The 16,772-nt window shown below is 48.5% G+C and overlaps 1 protein-coding gene across 3 annotated transcripts in view; it reads left to right on the forward strand.

Annotated features, from left to right (window-relative positions):
- Positions 1-16,772, forward strand: part of ELMO1 (engulfment and cell motility 1) — a 472,089-nt gene that overhangs the window by 168,090 nt on the left and 287,227 nt on the right. For all 3 annotated transcript variants that reach the window (XM_036010403.1, XM_028526015.2, XM_028526016.2), the window contains exons 7-8: positions 5,247-5,282; positions 15,930-16,029. In XM_036010403.1, coding sequence (XP_035866296.1) covers positions 5,247-5,282; positions 15,930-16,029 — 136 coding nt within the window. The remainder of the gene's footprint in view (positions 1-5,246; positions 5,283-15,929; positions 16,030-16,772) is intronic.

Raw genomic sequence — 16,772 nt, forward strand, 5'->3', positions numbered from 1 at the left:
TTTCCTTTTTAAAGCCTCGGTAGGGTTCAGTGGACACACACTATAACAAAATGGGAAGGATGGGTTCACTGTCTCCCTGCTGTTGACCATTTACATTGTTTTCGGGGTTTTTCCGTGATTGTGAGCATTTCGCAGTCAGCTTTTCATTTAGGAAAATCATTGTGAAAATCTGATTTATTTTGTTGGAGTCAAATTCCCGATTCAGAGACTATGCCCAGTTTTAAAGCTGTTGTAAAATAAAGACATCCGCAATAGCTTGCTAAAATGTTCTAATTTATACTTGACCATTGGGGGCATGAGAGTGTCTGTTTCTAGCACTCTGGTCAATACGGAGCTGATGGTCCCTTAGGGATTCTAGCTTTCCTAAGAAAAACAGCAGTGAGGGGTGCGAGCTCCCCCTCACCTGGGGGACTTACCAGTGCTTTGTATTTGCTCGGTTTGAAGCCATTCCGGCCAAGTTTGGTTGTATTGGGGCAGTGGAAAGGATCCCACAGGTATTTCAGACACAGGGAAAGCCCCCAAGTAATAATGGTCTTAAAAACAAACACATTCATTGTATCGATTATTAGTTCCCTCCCCACTCTGTCATACACATGACTCAGAAGAGACGGTCCTCCTGTGTGTGTGTGTTTATAAAAATTATGGACATCATTCCTTAACACATGAACAGTTTCCTATTAAACTCTCATTATTCGGTGCATTTTCTCCTTGCTGGAATCAGTTTCTTCCGGGAGCAGATTCAGGTGTGCCTGGCGGTGGGCTTCCTGTACGATGACTCATCTTTGATGTGGCCCAGCGCTCACCCTCAAGCATGGATCTGTGGGTTTACAGTCACTTAGCGAAGGGGGTGTTGTCTGAGTGCCGAACACTCCTGCCCCTGGGCTAGGCACACGGGGTGAGGGCGCAATACAGAGCGGCAGCTGACAGTCTCGGACTGCGTGTGACCTCCTTTGGAATCTTGTCCTCACACCGAAGATGAATTTTTTTTGAAAGTCACTCTGTTGTCCCTGCAGACATGGATTACCGGCTGTCACTCATGCTCTTGCGTCTGAGAATTTGGTGTGGCTTCATAACCGGGGCTGTTCTGGGAGGCCCAGTGCAGGTCACAGGTGCACGGCCTGCACTTCACCTTGGAAGAGCAAACAGTGCCCCGGACCCTGCCTGACAGAAACCGCTCCTGGTGGTGGCCCTTGGGCCCAGCAGCTACACGACTGCGGGTGTGCAGCGCCCCCTGCCTGCCGTCCTGGCATGAGCAGCCGGCAGGGCTGCAAGAGTTCAGGGGAGCTAGCTGCCTGCTGGGGCCCCACTCATATTTGCATCACAAACGCCAACGGGGGCCAACCTTTTAGGGCTTTGTCAGGGGCCCGGGGCAGAAACTTCCCCAAACTCGATCTGCCTCCGCCCCACCACTGTGTGCTTTGTCTGTGTGTCTTTGTGCCTCTCTCCCGTGATGGAAAGGAGGAGCCTCCCCCAGCCTGATCAGAGAGATTGTCTTCTGCTGTGAAAAAATGCCATCTCTTGGGCTGGAAGGAGGGGCGTGGGGCCACGCTGAAACATCAGACATTCCAGAAACATCTGTGCTCCTTGTCCCGTTGCTTTAGAAAGGGGTATTGTGAGACCCACAGAGAAAAGAACCTCAGTGAGGAAAACAGCCATCGCAGCAAAATAGTTCCTCTTCTGCTTTTGCTTCACCTGAAGCTGGCGGGAGGAAGTTGAGAAGGAAAACACCGTGACTTGTGACACGGCACCGAATTTCTCTCTGTTCTCTGGTCAGGGGCAACTTGCCAAGGCCAAGGGCGGCCGGGAAGGTGGGACGCACACAGAAACCCGGGGGCGCTCAGGCACCTGGTCCGGAAGGCTGATTTGAAAAATTTCAGGGACTGCTTTTATGTATGACTTTCATACATACACGCTTTACATGATTTATTTTGAAATGCTTTCCTTCAAAGATAAACTGAGGTATAATAAAATTCTAGGAATTTATTTGAGCAAAAATCAACTCGAATCCATCACACCAAGCTGGAGGTGGTTAGGGACTCTGCCCCAGCAGATGCCCCAGGGCAGGGGTATCCAGCCTTCTGCTGTCTGTGGGCCACACATTAAATACATTGTGACACGTGATCACACACAAAAGATCACAATATTTTAAGAAAATTTATGATTGTGTGTTGGGCCGCATTCACAGCCATCCTGGGCCAGAGGCCGCAGGTTGGATGCCCCTGCCCCAGGGGAAAGGCTATTATAGAGAAGAGGTGGAGCAAAACAAAGAAATTATTTGATTGGCTACAATTAAAGCCTAGTTGGCTGTGATTGGTTGAAACCTTGAGGCAATGACTGGCTTAAATTTGGGGTTGGCTTTCATAGGCCACCAAGGCATGAGCACTGCCTCCGTCCACTGACCTCCTGGTTTAATTAATTTAACATTCACACACTGAAGGGAAAAGTCCTGAGGTCAAGTTTCATCGGCTTTCCCACTTGTGTCCTTTAATATCAGTACAAAGATCTCACTGAAGGCAGCACCTTGCATGCAGTTGGCCATCTCTTCCCAGTCTCCTTCCGTCTGGAACTCCTCCTTTCTTCGCTCTTTTCACTGATGACCTGGGCGCTGTTTAAGAACATAGGTCAGCCATTATGTAGACTATCCAGTTTGGGTTTGCTCAAAGGTCACTTATTAAAGGTAATTTTCAGGAAAAGATAAAAGCATGGCTTGTACATAAAAATGAACACATGTTAAAAGAATTCATTTCACTCGTGGGAAACGAGAGAATCAGGCACAATGTTTTCACCATTTCAAAGGAAAAGTTAAAAGGGCTCAACTTTATTTGGAGCCCAGGAATGTTGAAATGAATTGCAAACAGAGACAAAAACAGGTTTTTCACCTTCAGGGAAGAAGTCAGATTGCTAACAGACAGGACAGCATGTGCACACGCATCCACTGGACGATAAGGCCGCAGTGGGGGAACCCAGGAGTGTGCTCTCCGTGCAGACACTGCGTGATTTTCCGTAGAAACACTCACCCCCCAGTTTTACCCAAAGTTTAGGCCTATGTGGATGTCTCTGGCTGGGATATCACAGATGCTTGTGTGTGTGTTTAATCGCACCCTATTGATGACACACACATATGAGGTCTCTGTCTCATTACTGGTGTTCTTTGACTGCTTAACATAGCGCCTTCCAGGTGTTGGCACTGTAATGCCCCCCCCCTTGTGATCAATGAATAAATAATTTTGGAATAGTTACACTATGGAAAATGGTACCAATGAGGTCTGTCTGTTTTCCCCCAGAGACTTGGCTCTTGAACAATACTGGCATATTGTCTAGAAAACAATGGGGACTTATTTGTTCCTGTTTTTTCTTCAGTGGGCTATAATCTGTCACCATTATTATTTATTTTGATGCTCAATTTGCCCCAGGTTTGGCTGTCGAACCATTTTCAAACTGTGCTCTGTGTCCTTCTGACCTGGCTGCCCTTCTTCTTGGACCGTTTCTCTACTTCCTGTCTCCACGAGACGTCCAGACTTACCCAGATCAGTCCTTGCCCCAGCCCTGGCTGGAGTCCTGTCTCCAAGGAGGCACAGGTCCTTGAGTGGAAGGTGATGTCAGTCCTTCCAAGAGGGGCCACCTGTGCTCAAGCCTGCCCCCCAGTGGCCACCTGCTCCTTCACCCTGCCCAGGGCTCTTCAAGGGAGGAAGGAAGGCAACATTTTTTTTTTTTTTAAAGACGGACAAGTAAAGGAGGGGGGGGGGAGGAAGAAGAATATCTCTTTATATACATTTCTAATCCCCCCGTTTTACCAAAGACCAGATCTGATCATGTGGTTAGTTAGGTTTCTGAAGTGGTTGGTTACATTGTATGTGGTTGCAAATGTGAAACTTAACTTTTTTTTTTTGACAAAGCCATTTTTTAAAAGATTCTGTTTATTTTTAGAGAGGGAAGGGAGGGAGAAAGAGAGAAACATCAATGTGCGGTTGCTGGAGCCGTGGCCTGCAACTCAGGCATGTGCTCTGACTGGGAATCGAACCTGCGATGCTTTGGTTCTCAGCCCGTGCTCAATCCACTGAGCTACGCCAGCCAGGGCAGAAACTTAACTTTTGAAGAGCCACATTATTCACCAACCTCTTACCAAGTACCTACCCCGACTCCACATGCGCCTGGCATCAGAGGGGTGGGTCACGGTGCAGAGACCCTGCCCTCAGGGAGCGGGGCAAACAGAGAGATGTCCCGGCACGGGCAGAGACGTAGCTTCAGCATGGGCAGATGTGGGTGGGCCCCCTCCGGTCAAGGACGGGACATCAGAGCGAGGCTCCAGAGGCAGGACTTAGCTGGTTGGACAGGAGGGGTCGTGGAGTCCATGCAGAGGGAAGATACTTTATGCCAGAGCGGTTTGGCAGCCTTGGGCAATGCAGGTGGCTGGATGAAGTTGGATGCACTTGCTCCCCTGTCTTCATGACCCCAGGGTTTTAAGAAGCATCACTGGCCTTTCCTGCAGGCAAGATTTGTCTCCTGGACACTTGTGTTTTCTGCAGGCTGCCACCCCAGAGTCCCATCTGTTGTCCAAGACCATTGCAGGGTCTCAGCGTGTCTTCCTTCAGATTTTTTTTTTCTTTCAAGAAAAGGGAAAGTAAAATCAGTGGCCATTTTACCCAAGAAAGACAGGCCACAGTGTCTTCCTTATTGAGGATATGTTTAAGAACAACCAGTCTGGTTGTTAGGGCTTTACACTTTTCATTGGAAATGTTCCCATTCTTACCTCTCGGGATTTTTCTGCCTTGGACTCAAATCCGTTCTGAGGCAAGTGGAGTATTCTCGTAGCCTTTACTCCTAAGTAAATGTCATGGGTTGGTCACAGTAGTTTAATCTTGTCTTTTGATTGTTTCTTGTCATTAGAGAACACCAGTATATTTCTTTGAATAACGGTTCGGTGTGGATAAGGTTCCCTTACATCACGGCAGCCAAGTCTTTCTTCAAGACACATAACCTGTGTAAAAATCATCGCTGTAGCCCTGGCTAGTGTAGCTCAGTGGATTGAGTGCGGGCTGCGAACCAAAGTGTCGCAGGTTCGATTCCCAGTCAGGGCACGTGCCTGGTTTGCAGGCCATGACCCCCAGCAACTGCACATTGATGTTTCTCTCTCTCTCTCTCTCTGTCCCTCCCTTCCCTCTCTAAAAATAAATAGATAAATAAATATAAAAAAAACCCATCACTGTCCAACCTGCTCCTCACACAATTGTTCTTCGATTTTGCAGGCGATACCAGAAGTTGCAGAAGATCATGAAGCCTTGGTAAGAATTTATGATCGTTGATCCCGATTATGTAACACCCTCTGCTTCTCTGCATCGTTAGCCCGGTCCTCTGATAGCTGTGCATGTAGCTATGTTGAGTAAGTGATTTTGTTTTGCTGTTTGATGTTCTTATAAACAGGTTCTTTAAAATTTTATTTCCCTTTTCTTTCGGCTTTGCGGCATAGAGGGTGTTTTATGTTTGCCGCCGCAAAACGAGCCCATCAGGATGGCCCCCCCTTCTCCTGGAGCAGAGCTTAGGCATGATTTTATGTGTTGCATTAAAACAAAAACTTTCTCTTTGGTGGCCTATGTGATGTTCAAAGTCGAAAGCCTTTGATTTTCTTCAGTGGCTCAGTAAAAAAAAAAAAAAAACACACCCACAAACCTCTGGGTTGAAGTATGGAATGAAAACGATCTCCTTTGAGTCGGAGGAAGTGCCCGGCCCCCCTGTCTGAAGTGGATCGCACCATCGTGTCGCCCGGAGGTCTCAGAACTTCTTCCACCTTAGAGCTTTTCCTCCGCGCTGCCTTTCTTGTCCACGAGACAAGGGAGACCAAAGAGGGTCTACCGAGCTCTGTGCGGGAGGCCGAACACGTTTCCGTTTGGCCGAGCTGTCAGCAGATCGCTTCCGTCTGAGGAGTCGGACTGGGGAGCGTCTGCAAGTGGGCACCTTAGTTCATAAGGCCTCCTGGGGGAGACCACCTTTACGTGTGGTGGGGGGTGTGCTCTCAAACGGTTTGCCCTCGCCTGCCCCTCCACACAGAACAGGGGTATTAAATCGTAATCAAGGACAGAAAGCAGCCTTGCGTTTTCAGGCTAAGCCTCTGAAATATCTTACCTTGATGCCTATTTTTCACACAGTCCAAGCACTGAAGGGTGACGAAGGTGGAGCCATCTCTGATGAGCGTTCACCCGGGCCTGGGCACTGCCACGTGTTTGCACTCATTACTGTGATGCACACTCATGGCCGCCACACAGGGCTGGTAACATCGGCAACATCTCCTTCACGCGGGAGTTAGGATCAGGTGGTGGGGCTGGGTTCAAGCTGAGTTTTTCTCTTAACAGCCTCATGCAACTGGCTAATGTAGAGGAATTTGGGGCTCTGGGGCCAAAACGATGTCTTAAAATTCACCTCCAGTGGCTTCACTCTTCGGTAGGCAGAGATGTTGGAGGTGTGACTGCGTGGGAACCGTGGCTTCGGTTCTGCCCTCGTGGGCAGAGTCAGTGCTCGGGGCCCTGGTTCTCGAGATGGCGGAGCGGCTTCGTCAGACTCAGTGTGGCACCAAGACCTGAGGAAGGCAACACAGGAAGTGAAAGGGATAGGTCATCGAATGAACAGAGGTGCAACACACTACAAATAGAACCAAGCAATACGTACAATGGATACTGCCTTACAGCCAATAGAGGTTTGTTCCAGGAACGGAGACTGTTTGGAAATCAGTCACTGTGTGTGATTCAGCACTTAGTCAAAGAAGGGAGGAAAAAAAGAATCCTCATCGATAGAGGGAATGGATCATAGCTACAGGGAGAGCATGTAGTAAAGCCCAACATCGTTCATAAATATTCTCGGCAATCTGGGAATAGAGGCGGCTTCCTCAGCCTCAGAAAGGCGACAAAAATGCGTTTTTCTTAATGTTAGAAGACTGAACTTCCTCCCCCTAGAGACTGGGAAATAAGGCAAATGTGTCTTGCACCTCTGTTCGACATTGTACTAGAGTTTTTAGCCATTGCAATAAGTCAAGAAAGAAAGAAAAGATGTATGATCACAAAGGAAGAAGTAAAAACCAACTGTTTGTAGATGTAATTGTTATGTGAAAAATCCCAAGAAATCTACAGACATTGCTCAATCTCATAGTTGAATTTAGCAAGGTTTCTGGATACAACATTGATATATAAAAGTGATATATTTTTGTACATTAACCACAAACAACTGACAAATGAAATTTATAAACTTCTTTACAAAGTGTCAAAAATCATAAAATTCTGAAGAATGAATTTAACAAGAGACATGCACTGTTTAATGAAAAACAAATATATTGCCAAACGAAACAAAGAAAAAGAACTAAATAAGAGGAAAAGGTACTATTTCAGGGTTTGGAAGACACAGAATTGTTAAGATAGTAATTCTCCCTTAGTTTATCTTCAGGTTCAATGCAATAGAATTTTTTAAAAAAGATACTATTAGCCAGTCTTAAAACTTACAAGAAATGCATAGCTAGCCCAAACAGTCTTGAGAAAACAACGAAGATCCACACAGTTGAGGAATTTCATGAACTGATTTCAAGACTCACTACTGTAAAGCTAGTTCTTAAGACGGTGTGATGTTTTCATAAGAGGATGGACAGGTCGATGGCACAGAGAGTCCAGAGCTGATCCACAGTTAAATTTTTAACAAAGGAGCCAAAGGAATGTCCACTGACATAAATCATGCTCTAATTCTGAAGGTCAAGGCAAGGCCTAAGGGGTGATGTAGCCATCTGTATGTTTTAGTGTATGTATGTTTTACCACACACGAAAGAAACTACAGTAAGCCCTCACTTAGCTTCATCGATAGGTTCTTGGAGATGCGGCAAAATGTCGCAGAGGGAAAGCAGGCTTACCCAGGCTAATGGATATCAACAAGATTTAACTGCCTGTGGCGTCTCGTCAACATTATATCCAAATGCCATTACACTGAATGATGTTATTCAAGAAACCTGCCGTACATGGGAAAACTCACAGAACAGGCCAGAACTATATTCATTAACGTTGACAATTTAGAATGCATTCAGTGTGATGTGCCGAGAGCTTTAAAACTGCCCTTCACTTCCCCTTTCCTCCGCTTGTCTCAGGCCCAGCACCCCATGGAAACATTTAGAAGGACTATCCTCTTGTAAGCTTAGCAGCGTGCATTCGAATGCTGGGAGACTGGTTGAAACCTGCTGGAACCACATGTGTTACTAAATGATGTTTATATAAAGTATGTCCCATAACATTTCTATAAAATGCTGTTAGATGGATCAAGAATGTAACCCTCCCTTTGGGCGCTTGGGTGTGGGGGCGTGAAGAGGCTTTGCTCCCACTTACCGATCCTTCATGCTGATGGGTAACTTGTAAAACACGGAGAACCCTGTCCGCTGTCTCGGAACCAGTGCTCCACCTCCTTGACCACCGTGGAGACCGAGACGCTGGCCCCAAAGCAACGTGGCGGTCTGCCAACCAAATGAGACCGGTTCCCTTTCTCTCCATCTTTTCTCCAAGGCCCTTCCAGGAGGAGTCTGTAGGCAGAGTTCTGGAGCATTTGGGGACAAGGGACCATCCCCAGACATTACCAAGGCCATGTGGAGTAGGGGTTCATTGAGCAAGGGGCCAAGTCATTTTGCCTTCAGATAATTAGAAGCATGAATGTAATTGAGCTTTTGCTTCTAAAGTGGTCCGTGAAGACTGACGCCATCTCCACCCCAGCCTCAGCTAGCTACAGGGAATGTCGAGTCTGGTTCCCAAAGTGCGTGCCTTCCTCCTCGCTGCCTTTGCACTGCTTGTTCTGCTGGCAGTGACATGGAGGTCGCTCTGGGGTGCAGTCAGGAGGGGGATGACGTGGTCCCCCAATCCTGGAGGTGGGAATCTTTTAGTGGGTGAGGTCTTGTGGCATGCCAGAGGTGAGCAAGTGGCAGCCCTGAGTTATATGCTTGCCGTCTTTCCTTTTTTTTAAAAGTTAAAACATTTAGCTAATACTGTGTTCTAATACTATAATAAAATAAATTAGCTAATAGTGTTACTACAAACACTGTTACAGAACAAGGGGGGGCTCCTGGGATGAAAGGAACCCCCCAGGTTTGTTATGTCCGCCACCAGAGGATGGATGTCTCTCAATGCCAGAGATTTGTGAAAAGGAAAGGAAATGTTTATTTAACCCTATACAGACTTAAAGTAGTGACCTAATGTCTTCATCAAAATCCCAAAGTCCCTTAAAACACCCACAAACATGCACAGTTGTTCCTTCCCCGTTTGCCCAGTCTGGGTTACCGTATCTCAGGAAAAGAAACAGAAGTCCGTGGCTCAGGCAGCCCCTAGTTCTTCCCAGTAATTCGTCTCAGCTGGTAGGCCTCCCTCTGTTCCCGGCACCATGAGCTGTGTCGCCGGGATCTCTGCTAAAGCCGGGTGGTGGTTCCCCCTTCTAAAGCTGCGGGGGTCCCCACTCTGGCAAAGCCACGTGGTCCTCTCTGCACAATGGCTGCAGGAGTCCCCACTCTGGCAAAACCGCATGGTTCTCCCTCCTCAGTGGCTACAAGGAGGGGGGTTGCCACTCTGCCAAAGCTGAGTGGTGGTTCTCCGTTAAAGCGGCATGGTGATTCTCTCTCACAGGGCTGCAGAGTCCTCACTCTGCTAAAGACCATGTGGTTCTCGCCCTGAGAAATGGCTGTGGTCCGCTCTCTGCACTGCCACAGCTGTGTCTGGGTTTAAATCCCCGCGCCATTCTTCCTCTGCAGCCCCATTTCCAACTCCTCCCACAATCAGTTACACCTGCCAGCACTCCCGTATCCTTCCAGCTTCACTGGGCTGCCATCGTGAGTCTGGGCAGGTGTGGCCTCATGTCATGGAGCCAGTCTTCTTCAAGCTCCCACGCAGGTGCTGTAATTCAGGGGACCTGCCCCCCAGTTTCATCTTGGTGGGAAGTTACTTCCATTCCCCTGGCTCAGAGCATGGCCACAGCCATTTAACATATCTATGTAACCAGGTAAAGGTTATAGATATGTTAAATGACCATACCAGGGGTTAGCTGCAAAGCTGTTGCTATGTAAAACAGCTCTCAATGACCCTGCTCCATGTGTCCCTTCCCCCAACCCACACCTGTGGGGGGTGGGGTGAGGACATCTTAATATTTCCTGAACACCTTGAGTTCTGGACCCCATTCCAAATCTCTAATTGGGGCCCCCCTCTTGGCTGCATCCTGTTACAATCCATCCTTTCAGACAATGCACGAAGGTCTCATCTTCTTGTAACTACTTCCTGCTGGACATGGACATTGTCCTACCTACCCTTGGGTCAGAGGTGCCCTGAAAGTGGGGGGTGCAGCACGGCAGGGAGTCCTTCCTGTAAGGGGAAGGAACTTACAGAATCCTGGTCAGTTGGCTGTCACCAGGAAGTTGCAGGCTCAGTGTCCAAAGGCTGGCATTACTGGACCCTTGGCATCCTGGTCATATTCTGGAGGTGACAGATTTGGAAAGAGTTGGAAGGCACAATTAAATCATAACCACTAAATGAGGCAGGGACTTAAGTAAAGAGTGGTTTACCTGGAGGAAGGTGTGCAAGGCATGCTACACCTATCCAAAACTCTGGTGGCCCATTTTACTTCACTTGGGCTGAGGGGAATACATTAGGATTTCCCTCCTTTCAGATTTCTGGGTCCTTTCTGTCCAAGCCATTAGGACAGAAAAGGGAAAATCAGTTCTAAAATGAAACCCACAGATCACCTGAACCCTTCACCAACCCAACCACTTAGTTCAGCCAAACTGTTGAGTCTCAGGGGGTGATGATGAAAATGGGCTCCTTAAGTGAGGCCTATATTGCAACCAACCAGATAATGAAGTCATAGGCATATGTCCTATGAAAATAGAACACACAGGTTAATTCACACATCAATCCCCAAACCAGTCTCTGTGCCTGTTAGACTGTCTTTTGGGAAGACATTCAGTTGCAAGGTCCTTCCTGCAATAACATTTAGCAATGGCAATTTGACAGGTACTCCATACCTGTAGACTATACATCTTTGGTGATATTACAAACCCAGTTTCAACTTTCAGATGAAAAACTTTCAAGACAGTTAGCTGCACCATTCTGATGTCCAATACTGAGCACTGTGATTTTCTGTGAACCACAATTTTTCTCCTCAAGATCACCCTCACTGTTATTAAAGGGACTACTTTGGGTCTCACTTTTAATTTTGACTGTTCGTTTGCACAAACACACCAAGAACAGCCTGGATCACTTATGATCTCTAAGTCCGCTTTGCTGGAACTCACACAGGGAACCTTTAGATTGACTTCTCAGTCCGCCCCTCAGGGCACAGAAGCAGAGCCACACATCTGCCATCTGGCTTCACCTGTACCAGTTGTTTCACTCAAATCCTTGAGGCTTCCATTGTGCCCACAGGTTCCTTTTAGCTATCTTTCAGGAAATCAACCTTTGTTCCTTCCCTGGAAAGACTGCCATGAACCACACAACCAACCAAAGTACCAGGCTTTTTCGTGGGCTTATGCTAGCTTCACAAGTCAATCCCAGTTCCTCAGGGCTTTCTGGTGATGACCAGAACCCAGACATGCCCCCTTCAGGCGTGACATTCCAGTCAGAGTCCTGGTTAACAAAACCACTATTAACGACTGGTCTTACTGGATTTATGCAAAGAAACCTTATGTCATCATTCACTCCTTCAGAATGCCAAATTCTGGAGGGATCAAGTAAGGAGAAAAATATAAAGTGTGAAGGAAAATCCTTTTCCTTCTGATATCCACTAGGCTTCTCAAACCTTTTCTACAGAGTGTGAAGTTTCAACCTTCCCCAGAATCCTCAATTTCATTTTCAGAACAGATACAGAGCAAAATCCAAAACACAGAGTTCCAGAACAATACACAAGTAGAGGCATTCTCTTGCACCAATGTGTCCATTGGTGCCTCGCAGAGACATGCCCTTTTGCCTCTGGCTAAAGCACTCATCAGCCCAAAATGACCCTTCCTGGGTCCTGAGTGGCAAAGGCATGCTCCCCAACCGGTTATAGGTGACCTTACTTAGGTCTTACAGGTGACCTTAAATAGGTCTTCAAATACAGGTTTCTCTGATCAAAAACAAAACCAATGTTAGAAATTTGCTCTTTTTCCACGAAACCAGAAAAACAAGTAGTTGAGGTTTCCTTTACTCCAGGTTTAAAACTTTCACATCCTTTATGCATATTTCTACTCATCCATATTTAACCACCATTCACTTTCAATCCTGGTTCCTTTCCCACACTGGGAAAGATTATATTTAAACTCAGCATGTGGCAGCCAAAAGTCCCCAACACTACAGGTACCTTCCACTAAAAGTCCCTAGATTTGCAGGGACATCTGCAGCTTTCTGAAGCTTAGACCTTGCAAACACCCTATAAATCAGATGGTCACCCTTGGACTTCAGTTCATGACCTTCAGAACCCTTAGCCCACCACCTTGTTCCGTTCCAAGATGACACCACCCATTCATGCTGGGTTGTCCAAGATGGCGATGCCCATGCACACTCCATCCTCCATGGTGGGCACTCACATGGCTCATCCCCCATTTTACCCAAAATGGCAGTGCACCCACATGGCTTGCTGTCCGATCCCCACCATACATGCAGGCTCGGCTTATGGAGCCTAGGGGTTTGCTTCCTCCCCACACCTGAGGACAGGTTCCCTTAGTGCCACCTGGGCTCCCCGATACTGTGAGTGAGCAGACAGGGGCCACCTGGGAGCAGCACGCTAACCAACCATTATCCACAGCTCCACTGTTCCAAAACGGTGTTCAGAAACCAGTTTTCAACCAAACCATTTTCATGTTTCTGCTCCCTCCCCGTTTCATTTCCTCTCCACCTTTCCAGGCATGATAGGCGGCTGATGCCCTCAGGAGGAGCGCAGAGAAATTCCAGAGACTGGGAAAATTCCGAAGTCTCACTCTTGCACCTGAGGGGGTCGGTCTGCCACGGACAATTATCGTCCCGGGCGGAGTCACCAAAACTGTTACAGAGCAACAAGGGGGTGCCTGGGACGATATACTATTACCTGAAAGGAACCCCCAGGTTCGTTATGTCTGCCGCCAGAGGAAGGACGTCTCTCAATGCCAGAGATTTGTGAAAAGGAAAGGAAATGTTTATTTAATGCTATACAGACTTAAAGTAGTGACCTAATGTCTTCATCAAAATCCCAAAGTCCCTTGAAACACCCACAAATGCACACAGTCCTTCCTTCCCCCTTTGCCCAGTCTGGGGTACCGTCTCTCAGGAAAAGAAATAGAAGTCCGTGGCTCAGGCAGCCCCTGGTTCTTCCCAGTAACCCATCTCAGCTGGTAGGCCTCCCTCTGTTCCCGGCACCATGAGCTGTGTTGCCGGGATCTCTGCTAAAGCCGGGTGGTGGTTCCCCCTTCTAAAGCTGCGGGGGTCCCCACTCTGGCAAAGCCACGTGGTCCTCTCTGCACAATGGCTGCAGGAGTCCCCACTCTGGCAAAACCGCATGGTTCTCCCTCCTCAATGGCTGCAAGGAGGGGTTCGCCACTCTGCCAAAGCTGAGTGGTGGTTCTCTGCTAAAGCCGCATGGTGATTCTCTCTCGCAGGGCCGCAGGAGTCCTCACTCTGCTAAAGACCGAGTGGCTCTCCCCCTGACCAATGGCTGTGGTCCACTCTCTGCACTGCCACAGCCTCGTGGTTCTCCCTTCATTGGCTGCCACATCTGGGTTTAAATCCCCACCCCAATCTTCCTCTGCAGCCCCATTTCCCACTCCTCCCACAATTGGCTACACCTGCCAGCACTCTCATATCCTTCCAGCTTCCCTGGGCTGCCATCGTGAGTCTGGGCAGGTGTGGCCTCATGTCATGGAGCCAATCTTCTCCAAGCTCCCACGCAGGTGCTGTAACTCAGGGGACCTGACCCCCAGTTACTTCTTGGTGGGGAAGTTACTTCCATCCCCTGGCTCAGAGCATGGCCACAGCTACTTAACAAATCTATGCAACCGGTTAAAGGTTATAGATATGTTAAATGACCACATCAGAGGTTAGCTGCAAAGCTGTTGCTATGCAAAACAGCTCTTAATGGCCCTGCTCCATGTGTCCCTTCCCCCAGCCCACACCTGTGGGAGGCGGGCCGGTGAGGACATCTTAATATTTCCTGAACACCTTGGGTTTTGGACCCCATTTCAAATCCCAATTTGGGGCCCCCCTCTTGGCTGCACCCTGTTACAACACTACACATTATTTTATACTAATTATACTAATGTCTGCAAAATCTACTAATAAATCTTCCTAATACTTTACTCTCTGGCTTTCTTTCTGTCTAATGTTTGGATTTCCCTGACTCATTGTCTGTAGGAAGAGTCATTTGGGAACTTCGTTTACTCTTTCTTGCCACTGTTTTCAACCCAGTTTTCTCCTGTCTTTCTCTTTTTCTCTCCTTCAAGTGAGTTTATCTTCTTGTCTGGAATTTCTTTACTGGGGATGATCCTCTGATGCCACCTAGGGGCACCTGTGAGATTGGGACCGCCCATCTGTGATTCAGAAAAAGGCCTTTTTAGAAAATTATCTGTGGCTTCTCCATGCGGCCTGAACGGTGTGGCTTTCCTGCCAATCTTATCTTTCTGGCTCCAGAGACATATTCTTGACACAAAGAAGGCAAACATTAGAAAATCACAGGCTCTGGTTACCTTGTTAAAACATCACATTTGCATAACGATCACAGCTCACACTCACAGGCTGCTCTGGACCTGCTGCCTGCTGCCTGGAGAGAGGGCTTTCAGCACCGTAGCTGGTTTTACCTCCTGGACAATCCTCAGGGTTAGGTGTCATCACCACCACCACCACCTGCATCGCAGTCCCCTTTTTTTAATAAATGAGAAACCTTGGCAGGGACTGCATCAGAAACTTCCCACGGAGAGCTGGAGGGGACCGTCCGCTGTCTGATTCCAGGAATCACACACTTACCCCTTTCTGTCCCTCGCGTCTCAGCCCCTCCAGCTTATGCATCTTTGGATCAGGGCCCTTCCCCGACAGCCGCTTCCTCTCCCGTAGGTTTCTTTCCAGCACCACGGCTTCTGGGTGAGGCAGGCTTTCCAAGGTCATTACTGAGGCCAGGCTGAGAACACGAGGAAGAGGGAAAATTGTGCAGCTGTCTTAAGAGAAACACGAGCCTGCTTTCTGTTCTGCTAATTGGAAATTGATGGGAACAGCCCATACAGACATCTTATGAAACCTTGTAGTGTAGCAGTTGTGGCATGTATGAGTCTACAGATTGAAACCGTGAGCAGGCAACTTCATTTTTTAAAAACCAAGCCTACGCACTGTTGCAGTTGTGTGCAGTATAGACGTGCTGATGAGCAAAAGCAATGAACTTGCAGCATACATACAGCTCTGGAGAGTTTCAAGTTAACATTTTTTATGATGAAAGTCTATAAGAGAGGTGAGTGTCTGTCGAAGATTCGGTGTCCGTTGAAATGTTGGTCTGAAGGCAGCAGAAATCAGGATATTGTCTGCTAAGGGACAAAACAGCCGTCCCCTGAGCTTGCTGCATCTCTGGTTGGGTGTCTGATGCACACACGAGACCCTTCCTACAGGTCTCTGAACCGCAGCGACTCCACTGCCTGCCGACTGTTGTTGTTTGCGTACATACTGTGTAAAGGCAGACACGGGCTGGTGTGACAGAGAAAGGAATGTGCTTCCTTGCATATGTATTTGCATCCGTGAGCTAGTGTGCGTGTGCACTTGCTGAGACATGCACACACACGCGGGCACACAGACGCCACGCAGACCCTTTGCAACGTGCTGTCACTCTCAGGAGCGTTACTCCTCCTCGTCCCCGTTGGTTCCCAGGGACGGTGAAAGCGCTTGGTCCCTTCTGGGTCTTCCCTTGTGCTTGGCTCCTGGCCCGTGACTGTCATGCCTCCCTGTGTTTTCCAGCTTTGGAGACATGCTGTCCTTCACCCTGACGGCCTTCGTGGAGCTGATGGACCACGGCATCGTGTCCTGGGACACGTTTTCGGTGGCGTTCATTAAGAAGGTAATGCGCGTGGCGGCTCCCGGGGCTTAAATCGCTTCCTCCATCCGTGGACATTATTCTCTGTTTTGGGGATGTCTCAGAGTCACTTGCTTTAGTGCGTTGCTGAGCGGTGGGTGGGTTTTTGATAATATTATATGTATAGGGGTCAGGGCGCCTACATTATATGAGAAAATGATATTTTCTCCCCACTGAGATCTTGAGGGATTGCAGAGTCCACAGTCCAGAAAAACCGAGACGTCACGTTGCTAAGGCCACACGAGTGTGTGCTGCGCCCCCAAGTGAGGGCTCCGCTGTTCTCACGACCCACGTACAGTGTCCGATGCTCCTCCTGCATCCTCGGCCCTCAACCCGGTGTTCGGGAAAAGGGAAGGAGGCCAAGTGCACGCGTCTCCTGCAGGGCTGGGTTGGACGCAGGGCAGTGAGAGAAGGAGGTCCGTGCCTCTCAGGCAGGCCGAGGCTGCTCCCTGGTCGGGAGGGCACAGTGAGCATCTTTGCGGTCAGTCCGTGCCACCGGCTCCTCCCTCTGCAGCAGAAGCCCGTAGGGGACCTCGCGTGGGGAGAGGGCGGGAGGCCCCCCACCCCTGCAGCTGAGCCGTCAGGACCGCAGACCTGCGCACTTCGAGCTCTGCTTCCCGACTTCTAACCGAAAACAAACAGCCCCGGCTTCATGACTATGAAACGATGGGTCATGACTATGAAGTCGTTAGCTTATTTTTCCTCTCTTCGTGTTTGGGAAGTGGTCT

The sequence above is a fragment of the Phyllostomus discolor genome, chromosome 10 (assembly GCF_004126475.2).
Source record: "Phyllostomus discolor isolate MPI-MPIP mPhyDis1 chromosome 10, mPhyDis1.pri.v3, whole genome shotgun sequence".
Taxonomy (NCBI): Eukaryota; Metazoa; Chordata; class Mammalia; order Chiroptera; family Phyllostomidae; genus Phyllostomus; species Phyllostomus discolor.